Source organism: Mustela nivalis, assembly GCF_964662115.1.
Source record: "Mustela nivalis genome assembly, chromosome: 4".
Lineage (NCBI taxonomy): Eukaryota > Metazoa > Chordata > Mammalia > Carnivora > Mustelidae > Mustela > Mustela nivalis.
In genome coordinates this window covers 23,109,875-23,123,421 of record NC_139023.1, presented here as the reverse complement: position 1 = coordinate 23,123,421, position 13,547 = coordinate 23,109,875, and the positions used below count along the sequence as shown (strand labels likewise).

Genomic DNA, 13,547 nt, shown 5'->3' with positions numbered 1-13,547 from the left:
AGAGTGCATGGGAGGAGGGTTTTTTACACTTCGTGTCTGAAAATGCCTTTATTCAGATTTCACAATTGATTTACGATTTGGCTTGGTATATGGAAATCTAGATTAGAAAATTATTTTCACTAAAAATTTTGAATACTGTCTCCCGTTGTCTCAACTTTCTTTGAGATGTCTGATGCTATTCTGTATCCTAGTACTTTGTACATGTTTTTATTTCTGAAAACTTTTAGAGTTTTCTCCTTCTTGTTTTCAATTTCTTGTATAAGTTTACTGTACTCTTTTTTCTCTCTCTGGCACGCTTTTTTTTTTTTTTTAAAGTAAGCCGTACACTCAGCATGGGGCTTGAATTCATGACCCTGAAATCAAGAGTTACATGCTCTACCTACTGAGCCAGCCAGGCACCCCTCTGGAATTTCTATTAGTTGGTTTTCGACCTCCTAAAGAGATCTGAGGTTCTTATCCTTTCTCCCTTATTTTCTCTTTGGTTTTTTGTTCTTTCTGGGAGATTTCCTCAACTTTATCTTCTAACTTTTCTATTGATTCATTTTAAAATTTAGTTATATTTTTGGTTTCCAAGAGAACTTTCTAGAAAAAGGTAGGAGCACTCTGGGGTGTGATGCTCCCATTATAGATTTTCGGCCAGTCTCCTTGTTCTGCTCTTGACCCCAGCCCACCTCTTGGTGCCTTCATGTGCTGAGTTTCTTCAGGGCAGATCAGCTATATGCTAACTGTGGTCACTTTAGATCAGTGTTCCTCAACTGGGGTCAGTTCTGGCAATACCTGGAGAATTTGCAGTTGACACAAGTAGAGGAAAAGATGCTTTTCATACTTAGAAATACTACCAGAGCACCTTCCCTACCCAACAGACTGGGATGCTGCTAAACACTCCTACAGTGTGCAACGCACAGGTCAGCCCCCCACAACAAAGGATTATCTGGCCCCAAATATCAGTAGTTCCTAGGTTCAGAAGCTTTACTTTAGATTATATCCTTCCACTCTGAGTCACTGTTATATCTACTCTTTGTCTTCCACAGGTTATTGACATCACTTAACCATGGTTTTCTGTTTTGTTCTCTATGTCCTTATGTGTAACTTTCTATTCCTCTACTGTCATTTCAAGAGGGAGGGGGGATCAAATGTGTATAGTCAACAGTTTTAACTGGAAAACTTCTATTTAACACAAATGTTCCTTGGGTTTGAGTTTTGCCTATAGATCGTTATTCCATTTAGAATTTTTTTTTTTTGTATATAAAATAAAATAGAAATCTAACTGATTTTTTCTTCAATGAGTGGCTGTCCCAACTCTGTTTTTAAAGAGCATTTTCTTTTCCCACTTCCTTTAAAATGCTACCTTTTCTAAATTCATATCTGTACTTGTAATTGCTCATTCATGTGAAATCCACAGTTTAATAGTAGCTTGTAATTTATTCCGGTATCTCATAAATCCCCCACAATTTTTCCTGTTTTTTTAACTTTTTTTCTAAATGAACTTCAGAATGAAATCTAAGCCACCTTCCTTTTTTAAAAAAGGTTCTGTTAGGGGGCCTGGGTGGCTCAGAGGGTTAAGTCTCTGCCTTCAGCTCAGGTCATGGTCTCAGGGTCCTGGGATCGAGCCCCACATCAGGCTCTGTGCTCAACGGGGGTCTGCTTCTTTCTCTCCCTCTGCCTGCCATTTCCTCTGTTTGTGCTCTCTCTGTCAAATAAATAAATAAAATCTTAAGGAAAAAAAAAAAAAAAGATTCTGTTAGGATTCTTACAGAAATTTTACTGACCTCACGGTTATTTCAGGAACTTTTAATACATTTCCAATACTCATATTTCCATTCAGAAACATGTTTTGTCTTTACATTAAATCAGGTTGTGTTTATGTCTTTCAAGAAAATTTTAGTTTTTCATCTAAATCTTACCCATTTTTTTGTTTGGATTACAGTATTTTCTGCTCTGATTTTTCTTCAATTTAGTCCTATGTACTTACTGTTTTTTAGAAATTCCTCAAAGTGTTTGCTCTGTTTGCTAATGGTTTCCCTTCCTTTTTTCATTGCTATTATGGGTATATTTCTTCCTTCCTTTCTTGCTTTTTTAAAAAATTTTGTATCTTGTTGTTTTTTTTTTTTTTTTTCATTTCACTGATACTAATAAGGAGAGATAAATGTGTATGTCCATTCTAACATCTAGAACCTAAAGTATACTCATGACTTTTAAAGTATTGCTAAATAAATGTAATTTATTTCCTTAGTTTTTCTCTAGAAATATTATTAAAGAGTGCTTAAGGAAGACAAAACTGAGACATCTATTAATTTTTTAAATTTAAATTATAGCTTGAAGATGAAAAACATGATTTAAAGTCTGAAGTGTTAATAATGAAAGAAACAGTAGAGTCATTAGAGAACAAAGCAAAACTCCAAGCTCAAAAACTTAGCCATGTGGCTGGTGACTCATCCCATCGGAAGACAGAGATGAACTCGCTTAGGTAAGTTTATTGAAAGTTTTGTTATTTCTTTTCTGGAAACAAAAAGTGGCTATGTTAGGTTCTCAGTGATGACATTTTGGACTGGATCTTTAAGCAGTGAAGGTTGGCCTTACAGCAGAACTACCTGTGGAGATTTTGGAAAGTATGAATTTAATGGTAGATCTCAGGAGGTTCTTATTCACTGAGCAAACCTGGGTAGGTGTTGAGTATCTCTATTTTCAAAGACTCTCACAGACTGATATGATTGCAGGCAAGTTTTTATACCTACTTCCTTCAAAAATTCCCCTTAGATACTTCAGATTATTTGTACTCCCTACTGTAGGATTGTGAAAAATTACAGAATTCTTGCTTATCATTGTCCTTTCCTCTTTCAAAAAAATGTAAGTTCAGGATAATATGCATATGCAGAGTCTGTAAAGGTGATATGTCTAAAAGGTAGGAAGGTCAGTATGGAAGAATAGGCTGTAGCTATAGGTTAGAGTCAGGTTATGAAGAATATGGTCTGATAACCAAGAATGTCTGGATTTTACCTTATAAATATGGAGAACAAATTTTTAACCAAAGAGGTGATGTTATTAGCATGGATTTTAGGAAGTGAACTCAGGCAGAAATTGGGAAGATGGATTTGGAGTCGTAAGAGACTGATGGCAAACCGGGGAGACCATGTGTCTGGACTAGAAACAGTGACAATGAACTTGAACAAGGCTAGATTTAGGAAATACTTCTTCCTAAAATCAAAAGGATTGGATGATTTATATGAGAATGAAAGAAAGATACAGTAATGCAGAATGTGTTTGCCTTAGGAGACTGGGTTGTTGGTTAGCTATTAGTAAATTTAAACTACAAAACAGTAAAGGAAACAAATAGTGAACAGTTTTTTTCTGGACTGGGTAGCTATAATAAGTAAAAAGACTTACGATCAGAAGAAGGAGATCACTGAAGAATCAGAGGAGATATTCCTCTCTAAACTATGTTTGCAGGGGCGCCTGGGTGGCTCAGTGGGTTAAAGCCTCTGCCTTACGCTCAGGTCATGATCTCAGAGTGCTAGGATCAAGCCCCGCATCGGGCTCTCTGCTCGGCAAGGAGCCTGCTTCCCCCCTCTTTCTCTCTGTCTGCCTCTCTGCGTACTTGTAATCTCTGTCAAATAAATAAAATTTTTTTTAAAAAGTTCTCTTTGTCAAGTATTAAAGAAAGAAGGTTGACTTAGTTATATATCTTTAAAAAAATAAAAATAAATAAATTGTGTTTGCAGTAAGGATCATGAAAAGATTTTCAGATGCCAACATGACATTGGATATGTGAAACTAAATCAGTCATGAAATAATAACTACTTGAGATGAGAAAGAATTGTAGTGATGATTAGAAAGAAGATTGAAAAAAAAAAAAAAGGTAGAAAGATTGATAGGGGCACTTGGGTGGCTTAGTTGGCTAAGCATCTGCCTTCAGCTCAGGTCATGATCCCAGGCTCCCAGGATTGAGCCCTGTTGAGCAGGGAGTCCACTTCCCCCTCTCCCTCTGCCCCTCCCCCTTGTTCATGTCCTCTCACTCCAGTGCACACATGCGCATTCTCTCTCTCTCTCTCAAATAGAAGCTTAAAAAAAAAAAAAAAGACTGATAAATTAGAACTGAAAGTGTTAGTAAACAGTAGAATGGATATTTCTGAAAACTGAATTAGTAAAATAGAAAACAAATTCAAGAAATTCATCTAGAATTCAGAACCCAGAAGAGCAAAAAGAAATGATCAGAGAAAAGACACAGACTTGATATACAAACACTATATATTTACTATATATAGTAAAATAAACAGTGGGATTGAAAATCCAAAGAATAATTAAGAAAAGAAAAGCCTGGGTTTGTTCATAAGGGGGTCTATAATTATCAAACAAATTTAATAAAATAAGATCAAGAGTTCATTGTGTCTGATTAATTAAGGAATACTATTTTAGGGACTCAATATAGGGTATGCTCCTCTGACTACAAATCTTGATAAGTAAGACTATAGGAAGAACTAAGGTGAAAGCTGCTTTTTTACTATTCTTTTGGTGAGTGCTTCATGAATCCTCTGGAAAGCTAGCTGAACGGGACCAGACTCTCTTCAGGTTCATATCTGTATTCAGCTCCAAAGTATAGATACTATGGTATAATTCTGTCACCCAGAATTACTAGTCTACCTATTTCCCTACTATGCTGACCTGACTAGCTTTGCATTTAATCCATTTTGCTTTTTCCCTCAGACTGTAGGCACAGCTCTCTTTCTTCACAGGAGGCCCTTCTCAGTCTTATAAGAAGAGCTTTCAGTGCCCTTTCTTGGATCACCTATCCTACAGATCCTTTCACATTTTTTTATTACAACAATGTCCTTCTCTCTTGTGAGCTTAATGTGCCACTTCCCTCACCAACACTGTGTTATAGGAAGGGACTGTGAAGACTTCACTGTCTCCCTGTACAACCTGAGGAAATTGCATGGTTCCATAACTTTATTTCGCTCTGACAGAAAAACTTATCTCTTAGAAAAGTTTTGTCAGTCACATTCTCCGTATCATTCTCCTAGTAGAACCATGAGCTCTAACCTTCAGGTCCAATCCAAAGCTAAACCCAATACAAACCATGATACCAAGCACTCTGTGGAAGCAAAGCACATTACTCAAACCTCATGCCATTGTCAATGTCATTAGTAGAGACCTTGCTGCCCCTTTAATCACATAAAGTTATCTTACCCTTAACAGGGAGACATTTAAGAAGCTGATACTCAGGGTCTCTTGCGTGGCTTATTTGGTTAAGCATCTGCCTGGTCTCGAGGTTCTGGGATCCAGCCCCACGTGGGGCTCCCTGCTCAGTGGGGAGCCTACTTCTCCGTCTCCCTCTCTCCCCGCTTGTGTGCTTTCTCTTTGTGTGTGTCAAATAAAATCTTAAAAAAGAAGAAGAAGCTGACATTCAGATAGATGAGGCATATGTTCCTTTTCATCCACCTGGTAACCCATTTTGTCTTTCCCATCCTGAGGCAGCCATCTTTAAGCAATTTCAGTGCCACTCAACAGTCTTTTCCATATCAGGCACAGTCTCTAATTGTTCAAATACAGCATCTGAGGATGTAATACAAAAATCCCTCCTTAAGACCCCTGTTAGCGTTAAACAAATGACTCTTGTCTTCTTTGAATTTTAGCATTTAATGAGATCTGGCATTTAATGCCCCAATTCAAAACTCCATAGTGCTATAAAGCAACTTTGCTCTACCCAGGGAAGATGGTCTTCGTCCCATGTTAGCCATCCTCTGGAGCTAGGGTCAGTTAACCTTTTCTGTAAAGGAACAGTCAGTATTTCAAATTATACACACCACCCAGTCCCTGCCTCATCTATTCAATTCTGCCTTTGTAGCACAAAAGCAGCTATAGGCAATTTATAAATGAAGCAGTGTGGCTGTGGTCCGTACAACTTTATGAATACTGAAATTTGAACTTCATATAATTTTCATATGTCACAAAATATCAGTCTTCTGTTGAAACTTTTTCAATTATGTAAACATGTAAGAATCTTACCTCTTGGGCCTTACAGAAACGGGTACCAGGCTGTAGTTTTGCCAGACCCTGCTTGAGAATAGTTTCCAGCCCAGTTAGACAACTGACTTTTCTCAATCAACCCCATAGTAAATAGCCTTAATCCTTACAGTTGCAAGCAATGAGGCTCTAAATGTTTAGATTCTTACGGCTGAAAGTACCCTCAGACTGTTTTCAGTTTACTTTAGTCTTCCGTTATCTTTTTGTACTTTTTTCAAAGCTAGAAGGCTATATATTTATCCAGGATCAAATAAATGCATTCGCAGACTTTCTTGGAAAGGGCTGCGACAACTCTAGTTGAAGTTAATATTATGGTAATGAGTTTCAGTTGTTATAGTAAGATTGAGGTATATTTAAACAACCAAATATAACTGGTCTCCCTTGAGAAGTTTTTATCTGTTAACAGAACTAAGAACCATTTTAGATATGGGAAAGAAGGTTCACAGACTCCTTTGAATGCCTAAGGAGTGTTTTCTGGCATGCTGACATTTTTTCTACAAAGACAGGAAGAGGAGCCAGAGCCTCAAGTGAGGACAGTGAGCTCATGGAGATGGACTTGGAAGGGCTAAGGGAAATTAGGGTTACCATATTCAAATCATCATCGTTTTGTAGAAGGGTAAAGAAAAGCCAGTGCTGATCCTTTTCCTCTCTCTGGCTCACCAAAGCATGATACTTAATAGTAGCCAACCTATCTCAGTTAGTGGTGGGCCATAAACATAGACTCTTGGGAGACATCTGAAATAAAGAAGAGATGCCAATCTGGCAGAGTAGGAGAATCTTGAGCTCACCTCCTCATATAGACTCAGCAGACAAGAGAAAGACTAATAAAAGGCATCCAGATTGGTAAGGAAGAAATACTATTTGCAGATGAAATAATGCTATATATAGAAAACCCCAAAGAAACCAAAAAACTGTTAAACAAAGAAATGAATTTAGTAATATTACAGGATACAAAATATATAGAAATCTGTTGGGTTACTGTACACTAATACCAAACAAGCAGAAGGTAATATTAAGAAAATAATTCCTTTTATGGTTGCATCAAAAAGAATAAAATATCTAGTAATAAATTTAACCAAGGAGATAAAGACCTATACTCTGAAAATTATAAGACTTTGAAGGAAATTGGATGACAGAATAAAGAGAAAGATACACTGTGTTCACAGATTTGAAGAATATTATTAAAGTGTTCATACTTCCCAAATCAATGTACAGATTCAGTGCATTCTGATCAAATTACCACAAGCACTTTTTTACAGAAGTAGAATGAATAATCTTAAAATTTGTACAGAACCACAAAGCCCCAAATAGTTAAAGAAATTTTGAGAAAGAACAAAGCTGGTGGTATCATGCTAACATTTTTTTTAACTAGACTACAAAGCTATAGTAATCAAAACAGTATGGTACTGGCACAAAAACACACAGATCAATGGAACAGAATAAGAAAGCCTGGAAATAAATCCACACTTCTTTTTTTTTTTCCCCCTTAAGATTTTATTTGTGTATTTGACAGACAGAATCACAAGTAGGCAGAGAGGCTGGCAGAGAGAGGGGGAAGCAGGCTCCCTGCTGAGCAGAGAGCCTGATGTGGGGCTTGATGCCAGGACCCTGAGATCATGACCCAAGCCAAAAGCAGAGAATTAACCAACTGAGCCACTCAGGTGTCCCTAAATCCATACTTCTATGGTCCATTAATCTGTGGCAAAGGAGGTCAGAATATATAATGGAGGAAAGATAGTCTCTTCAATAAATAGTGTCGGGGAAACTGAACCACTTTCCTATACCATATATGAAAAAATAAACTCAAAATGGATTAAAGACCTAAATGTAAGACCTGAAACCATAAAACTCTTAATAGTAGCCAACCTATCTCAGTGGAAACTCTTGGATATTGGTGTTAGCAATATTTTGTTTGGATCTGTCAGAGACAAGGGCAATAAAAGCAAAAGTAAACAGTTGGAACTATATCAGACAAAAGCTTTTGCACAGTAAAGGAAACCATCAACAAATGAAAAGGCGGCCTACTGAATGAGAAAAACATTTGCAAATCATATATCTCACAAGGGGTTAGTTAGTATCTAAAAATAACTCATATGACTGAACACCAAAAAAAAAACAGTTAATTAAAAAATAGAGGACATGAATAGACATTTTTCCAAAGAAGGTATATAAGAAACAAATGAAAAGATACTCAACATCACTAATCATCAGGGAAAAATAAATCAAAACCACAGTGAGATATCACCTCAGGCTGGTCAAAATGGCTAGAATCAAAAAGACAAAAAGTATTGATGAGGATGTGGAGAAGAAAGAATTCTCATGCACTGTTTGGTAGGTATGTAAATTGGTGCAGCCACTGTGGAAAACAGTATGGTGGGTCCTCAAAAAATTAAAAATAAATACCATATGATCCCAAAGGAAACTAAAGCACTAATTCAAAAAGACATATTCATTCTTATGTTTATTGCAACATTATTTACAATAACCAAGATAGGGAAGCAACCCAAGTGTCCATGGATAGATAAGTGGAAAGAAAATAGAGTTTAGAAAAAAAAGATATGGTATATACATACACAATGGGACATTACCATGAAAAAGAATGAGATATTGTCATTTTGTGACAACATGGATGGGACCTAGTGGCTCTCATACAAAGTGACAAAAGGCCAACAGGAAAGAGAAATAAGTCACAGGAATGTAAAATACAGCAGAGGGGATATAATCAGTAATATTGTAATAACTTTGGTGATAGGTGGTAACTAGACCTATTGTGGTCATTTTGTAATGTATAAAATGTCAAATCACAATGTTGTATACTTGGAACTGTTATAATATTGTGGATCAGGTAGAAAAAAAGCAGGGCGCCTGGGTGGTTCAGCTGATTTAAGTATCTGCGTTTGGCTCAGGTCATGATCCCAGGAGCCGGGGTTCAAGCCTCATGTTGGGCTCCTTGATCAACAGAAGGTCTGCTTCTCTGTCTCCCTCTACCTGACTTTCCCTCTGCTTGTATGCTTGCTTGCTCTCACTCTCTCTCTCTGTTAAACAAATAAAATCCTTTTTAAAAAAAAAGGTTACAGGGCGCCTGGGTGGCTCAGTGGATTAAGCCGCTGCCTTCAGCTCAGGTCATGATCTCAGAGTCCTGGGATCGAGTCCTGCATCGGGCTCTCTGCTCAGCAGAGAGTCTGCTTCCCTCTCTCTCTCTCTGCCTGCCTCTCCATCTACTTGTGATTTCTCTCTGTCAAATAAATAAATAAAATCTTTAAAAAAAAAAAAAAAGGTTACAGTATTCAAAACAGTGTGGTAACTGGCATAAAGGTAGACATAGAGATGACCCGATTGAATAGAACTGAAAGTCCAGAAATAAATTCATGTATCTCTGGCCAACTGATTTCAACAAGGGTGCCAGGAGCATTCAATAGAGAAAGAATAGTTCATCGATAAATGGTGCTAGAATAGTTGGATATCCACATGCAAAAGAATGAAACTGGACCCCTGCCTCACAGTAATTATGAAAAATAAACTCAAAATGGATTAGTGACCTAAATAGAAGAGCCAAAACCATAAAACTCTTAGAAGAAAACATAGGAATAAATTTTTTTGACTTTGGGTTTGGCAATGGATTCTTAGATGGGACACCAATAAGAATGAGCAACAAAAGAAAAAGTAGGTAAATCAGACTTCCAACAAAATAAAAACTTTGTGCATCAAAGGACCTTACCAAAAAAGTAATAACTTGCAGAATGGGAGAGAATATTATCTCTGATAAGGGTCTAGCATTCAGAATGTATAAAGAACTCTTATAACTGAACCAAAAAAGCCACAACCAGTCTTTTTTAAATGGGCAAATGACCTGGGGTGCCTGGGTAGCTCATTCATTAGTTAATCATCTGCCTTCAGCTCACGTCATGAGAACCCCACATCCTGCTCTTTGCTTGGTGGGGAGCCTGCTTCTTCCTCTCCCTCTGCCTGCTGCTCCCCCTACATGTGCGCTGTCTCTCGTACTCTCTCTCTCTCTCTCTGTCAAATAAATAATTAATTTTAAAAAATAAAAATAAATGGACAAAGGGCTCAAATAGGCACTTCTCTAAAGAAAGTACATAAATGACCTGCAAGCATATGAAAAGATGCTCTTTAGGAAAATCCAAATCAAAACCAGTAAGGTACCACATCACATCCCCTAGCATAGCTATAAATGAGAAAGAAAATACAAATGTTGGCAAGGATGTAGAGAAACTAGAACTTTCATATTGCTGGTGCAAATGTAAAATCGTTCAGCCATTGTAGAAAAAATCTATCAGATCTTCAAAAAGCTAAACACAGGCTCACCATATGACCCAGCAATTTTAGGTATATACCTGAAAGAATTAAAAACAGACCAGTGTATGTACACACATGTTCATAGCAGCACTATTCACAATAGCCAAAAGAAAGAAACAGCCCAAATGTCCGTTACCAGATAAGCAAATTGTGGTATATACATACACTGCATCAGCCATAAAGAGAAAGGATATTCTGACACTTGCTATAATATAGATTAACCCTGAACAATCATACTAAGTGCAGTAAGCCAAATACAAAACAACAAATATTGTATGATTTTACTTATGTGAGGTATCTAGTGTAGTCCAATTCAGAGAGACAAGAAGTTGTTTAGAGGTACCAGGGAATGGGAAGAGAGGAAAAGATCGAATTTTTGTTAACTGGGTACAGAGTTTATATTGGTGATAATGAAGAACTTTTGGATAGAGAGTAGTGATGGGTATACAGGATTGTGAATGTATTTAAATGCCACGGATGTACATTTACAGATGGTTAAATTGGTAAATATTACACAAATTAAAAAAAAAAAAACAGGGATATCATTATTGTTTCTCTTTCCTCTAATACACCATTAAAAGTCCAAACTACCCCTGTTAGATGGAGCTTCTGCTCCGTTTTAGAACTTGAATACTTCCTATGAATAAGGACTCTTTAAGATGCTGTCTTTAAAGGGGCGCCCGAGTGGCTCAGTGGGTTAAAGTTTCTGCCTTTGGCTCGGGTCATGATCCCAGGGTCCTGGGATTGAGCCCCACATCGGGCTCTCTGCTCAGCAGGGAGCCTGCTTTCTCCTCTCTCTCTGCCTGCCTCTCTGCCTACTTGTGATTTGTCTGTCAGATAAATAAATAAAATCTTTTAAAATAAAAAAAAAATTAAAAAAAAAAGATGCTGTCTTTAAAATATGTTTCTGCATGAAGGGAAGGAATTACTTTTGCCCCCTAACGTGAAATCATGTATACCTGTATGTGACCTCTATGTAATATAGAATAATGAAGGAATTTGAAGCTCAGTGAGATGGTCCTATCCAGCCACATGGCTGGTAAGTAGAGAACTAGAACTTCAACATTAAGTTGTACTGCTTCACTGTCTTGTGGTAAGTCATCACTCCCTTTCCTGTGTTCATGACACTTTCAAAGCTAAGGAATTGGTTCATTTCTCCTAATAATATAGTTCTCAAATTTTCCTTTCCAAATACCATGATGAACAAATAATATGATAGTCACTCAACTATTTGTGCTTATGAACTTTATACCTCAGTTCTTTCATTAAGCAGACTTTTTTTTTAAGATTTTATTCATTTATTTGACAGACAGAGATCTCAAGTAGACAGAGAGGCAGGCAGAGAGAGAAGAGGAAGCAGACTTCCTGCTGAGCAGAGAGCCCAGGACTCTGGGATCACAACCTGAGCCAAAGGCAGAGGCTTAACCCACTGAGCCACGCAGGTGCCCCAAGCAGACATTTTTCTTAGCAGTAATTCTATAAGAAAAGTTATTTCTAGGATAAGTTATAAAATCTCTATTGTTTCCTTCCAATCTACACTAGAGTATGAAAAAGTAAATCTATTTTTAGGACTCACCATGGGCCTACTTTGTGAACAATCAAGATGTTAGCCTGTCTTCCTGTATCAATCCCACTTTTATTAGGAATTAACCTTCCTTACGAACCTTAAATGTGAAGAAATCTTCACATTTCTACTTAGGACTTCAAAGACGGCCAAGCACTTGGTGTTTTTCATAGGACTCTGGGCCATTCCATTTTTGAACAGACATTTCCCCTTCCAGATAGAAGATATTGGTCTCCCTGAATTCTTCGTAGAAGGCAATGTCGTGTGGTAGAATAATGTTGATATCAGGTTGGCCTACCTGGACTTACTTCTTTGCTTTAATAGCTTTGTCACCTTGGACAAGTTATTAGTTATTTGTGTCTATAAAATGTGGATGATATTTCTAATTATGGAATTGTTCTAGGAATGAAAGAGCTAATATTTTTAAAGTATCAATACAATGAATATTAGCTTTCTTCTTTTCTCTGCTGCCTGTGGTTATAACCCTCAGTGCAATAGCTACAGTTTTCAGGAACAGCTGAAGTACAGTGCAGTCACCTAGTCCTCAGAGATAATTTTTTTGCAATAAAATTGCTTGAACCGAGGGCGCCTGGGTGGCTCAGTGGGTTGAGCCTCTGCATTTGGCTCGGGTCATGATCTCAGGGTCCTCGGATTGAGCCCCACATCGGGCTCTCTGCCCAACAGGGAGCCTGCTTCTCCCTCTGGGTCTCTGCCTGCCTCTATGCCTACTTGTTATCTCTCTCTCTCTGTCAAATAAATAAATAAAATGTTTTTAGGAAAAAAAAAAAATGCTTGAACCGGGGGCACCTGGGTGGCTCAGTGGGTTAAAGCCTCTGCCTTCGGCTCAGGTCATGATCCCAGGGTCCTGGATCGAGGCCCGCATCGGGCTCTGCTCAGCAGGGAGCTTGCTTCTCCATCTCTCTCTGCCTGCCTCTCTGCCTACTTGTGATCTCCGTCTGTCAAATAAATAAATAAAATCTTTAAAAAATAAAATAAAATAAAATTGCTTGAACCTAGAGTCCTTTTGACTTGGTTCTGTTTGACTGTGCAACCCTGAAGAAGACAGTCTCAGTTCAGCCTTCCTCCCTGCCTCTGGGCCATTATTCACTTGCTGTCAGCGTAGTCAGAGTCATGTTTTTCGTCTTTTCAGAATACCTTGGTATTGCCAATGACATTTCATTTCTATCCAGATGTTCCATCTTACTTATGGCTTCAGAAATCCAAAACTCCTGCCCAGTAAGCAGTTCTAAACTGAGCCACACTTGGTAGTTACTTGCCTGTCTTATCCTCTAAAAAGGAACATGTGGGAGTTCCCAATAAATAGCCTGAGGTGAGAACCACTTCTTTCCCTCTGGGCAGGGTTGAGAACTCAAGGTCAGGGTTAAAAACATCCCAGAACTAGATGACAGGAGAGCAGATTCTTGTAACTTCTGAAAAATAATCTCACTGATGAGTAAGTCATTCTTCTGAAATTGTCTGTATTTCTTCTGTAATGTTCTTTTGTTCCCTGAAATCAGTCTTTACTTTTAAATATTCATTGCACTGCAATAATGTCTACTTTGCCTGTTAACTGTGACCTCTAGTTGACTACCCACCAAAAAGTCAAAATAGAAAGTAAAATTAAATCTCACTTGTCAGGATTTAT

The 13,547-nt window shown here is 37.7% G+C and overlaps 1 protein-coding gene across 3 annotated transcripts in view; it reads left to right on the top strand.

Annotated features, from left to right (window-relative positions):
- The window catches only part of CEP135 (centrosomal protein 135), a 76,422-nt gene that overhangs the window by 44,486 nt on the left and 18,389 nt on the right, over positions 1-13,547 (top strand). For all 3 annotated transcript variants that reach the window (XM_082728642.1, XM_082728640.1, XM_082728641.1), the window contains one exon: positions 2,316-2,467. In XM_082728642.1, coding sequence (XP_082584768.1) covers positions 2,316-2,467 — 152 coding nt within the window. The remainder of the gene's footprint in view (positions 1-2,315; positions 2,468-13,547) is intronic.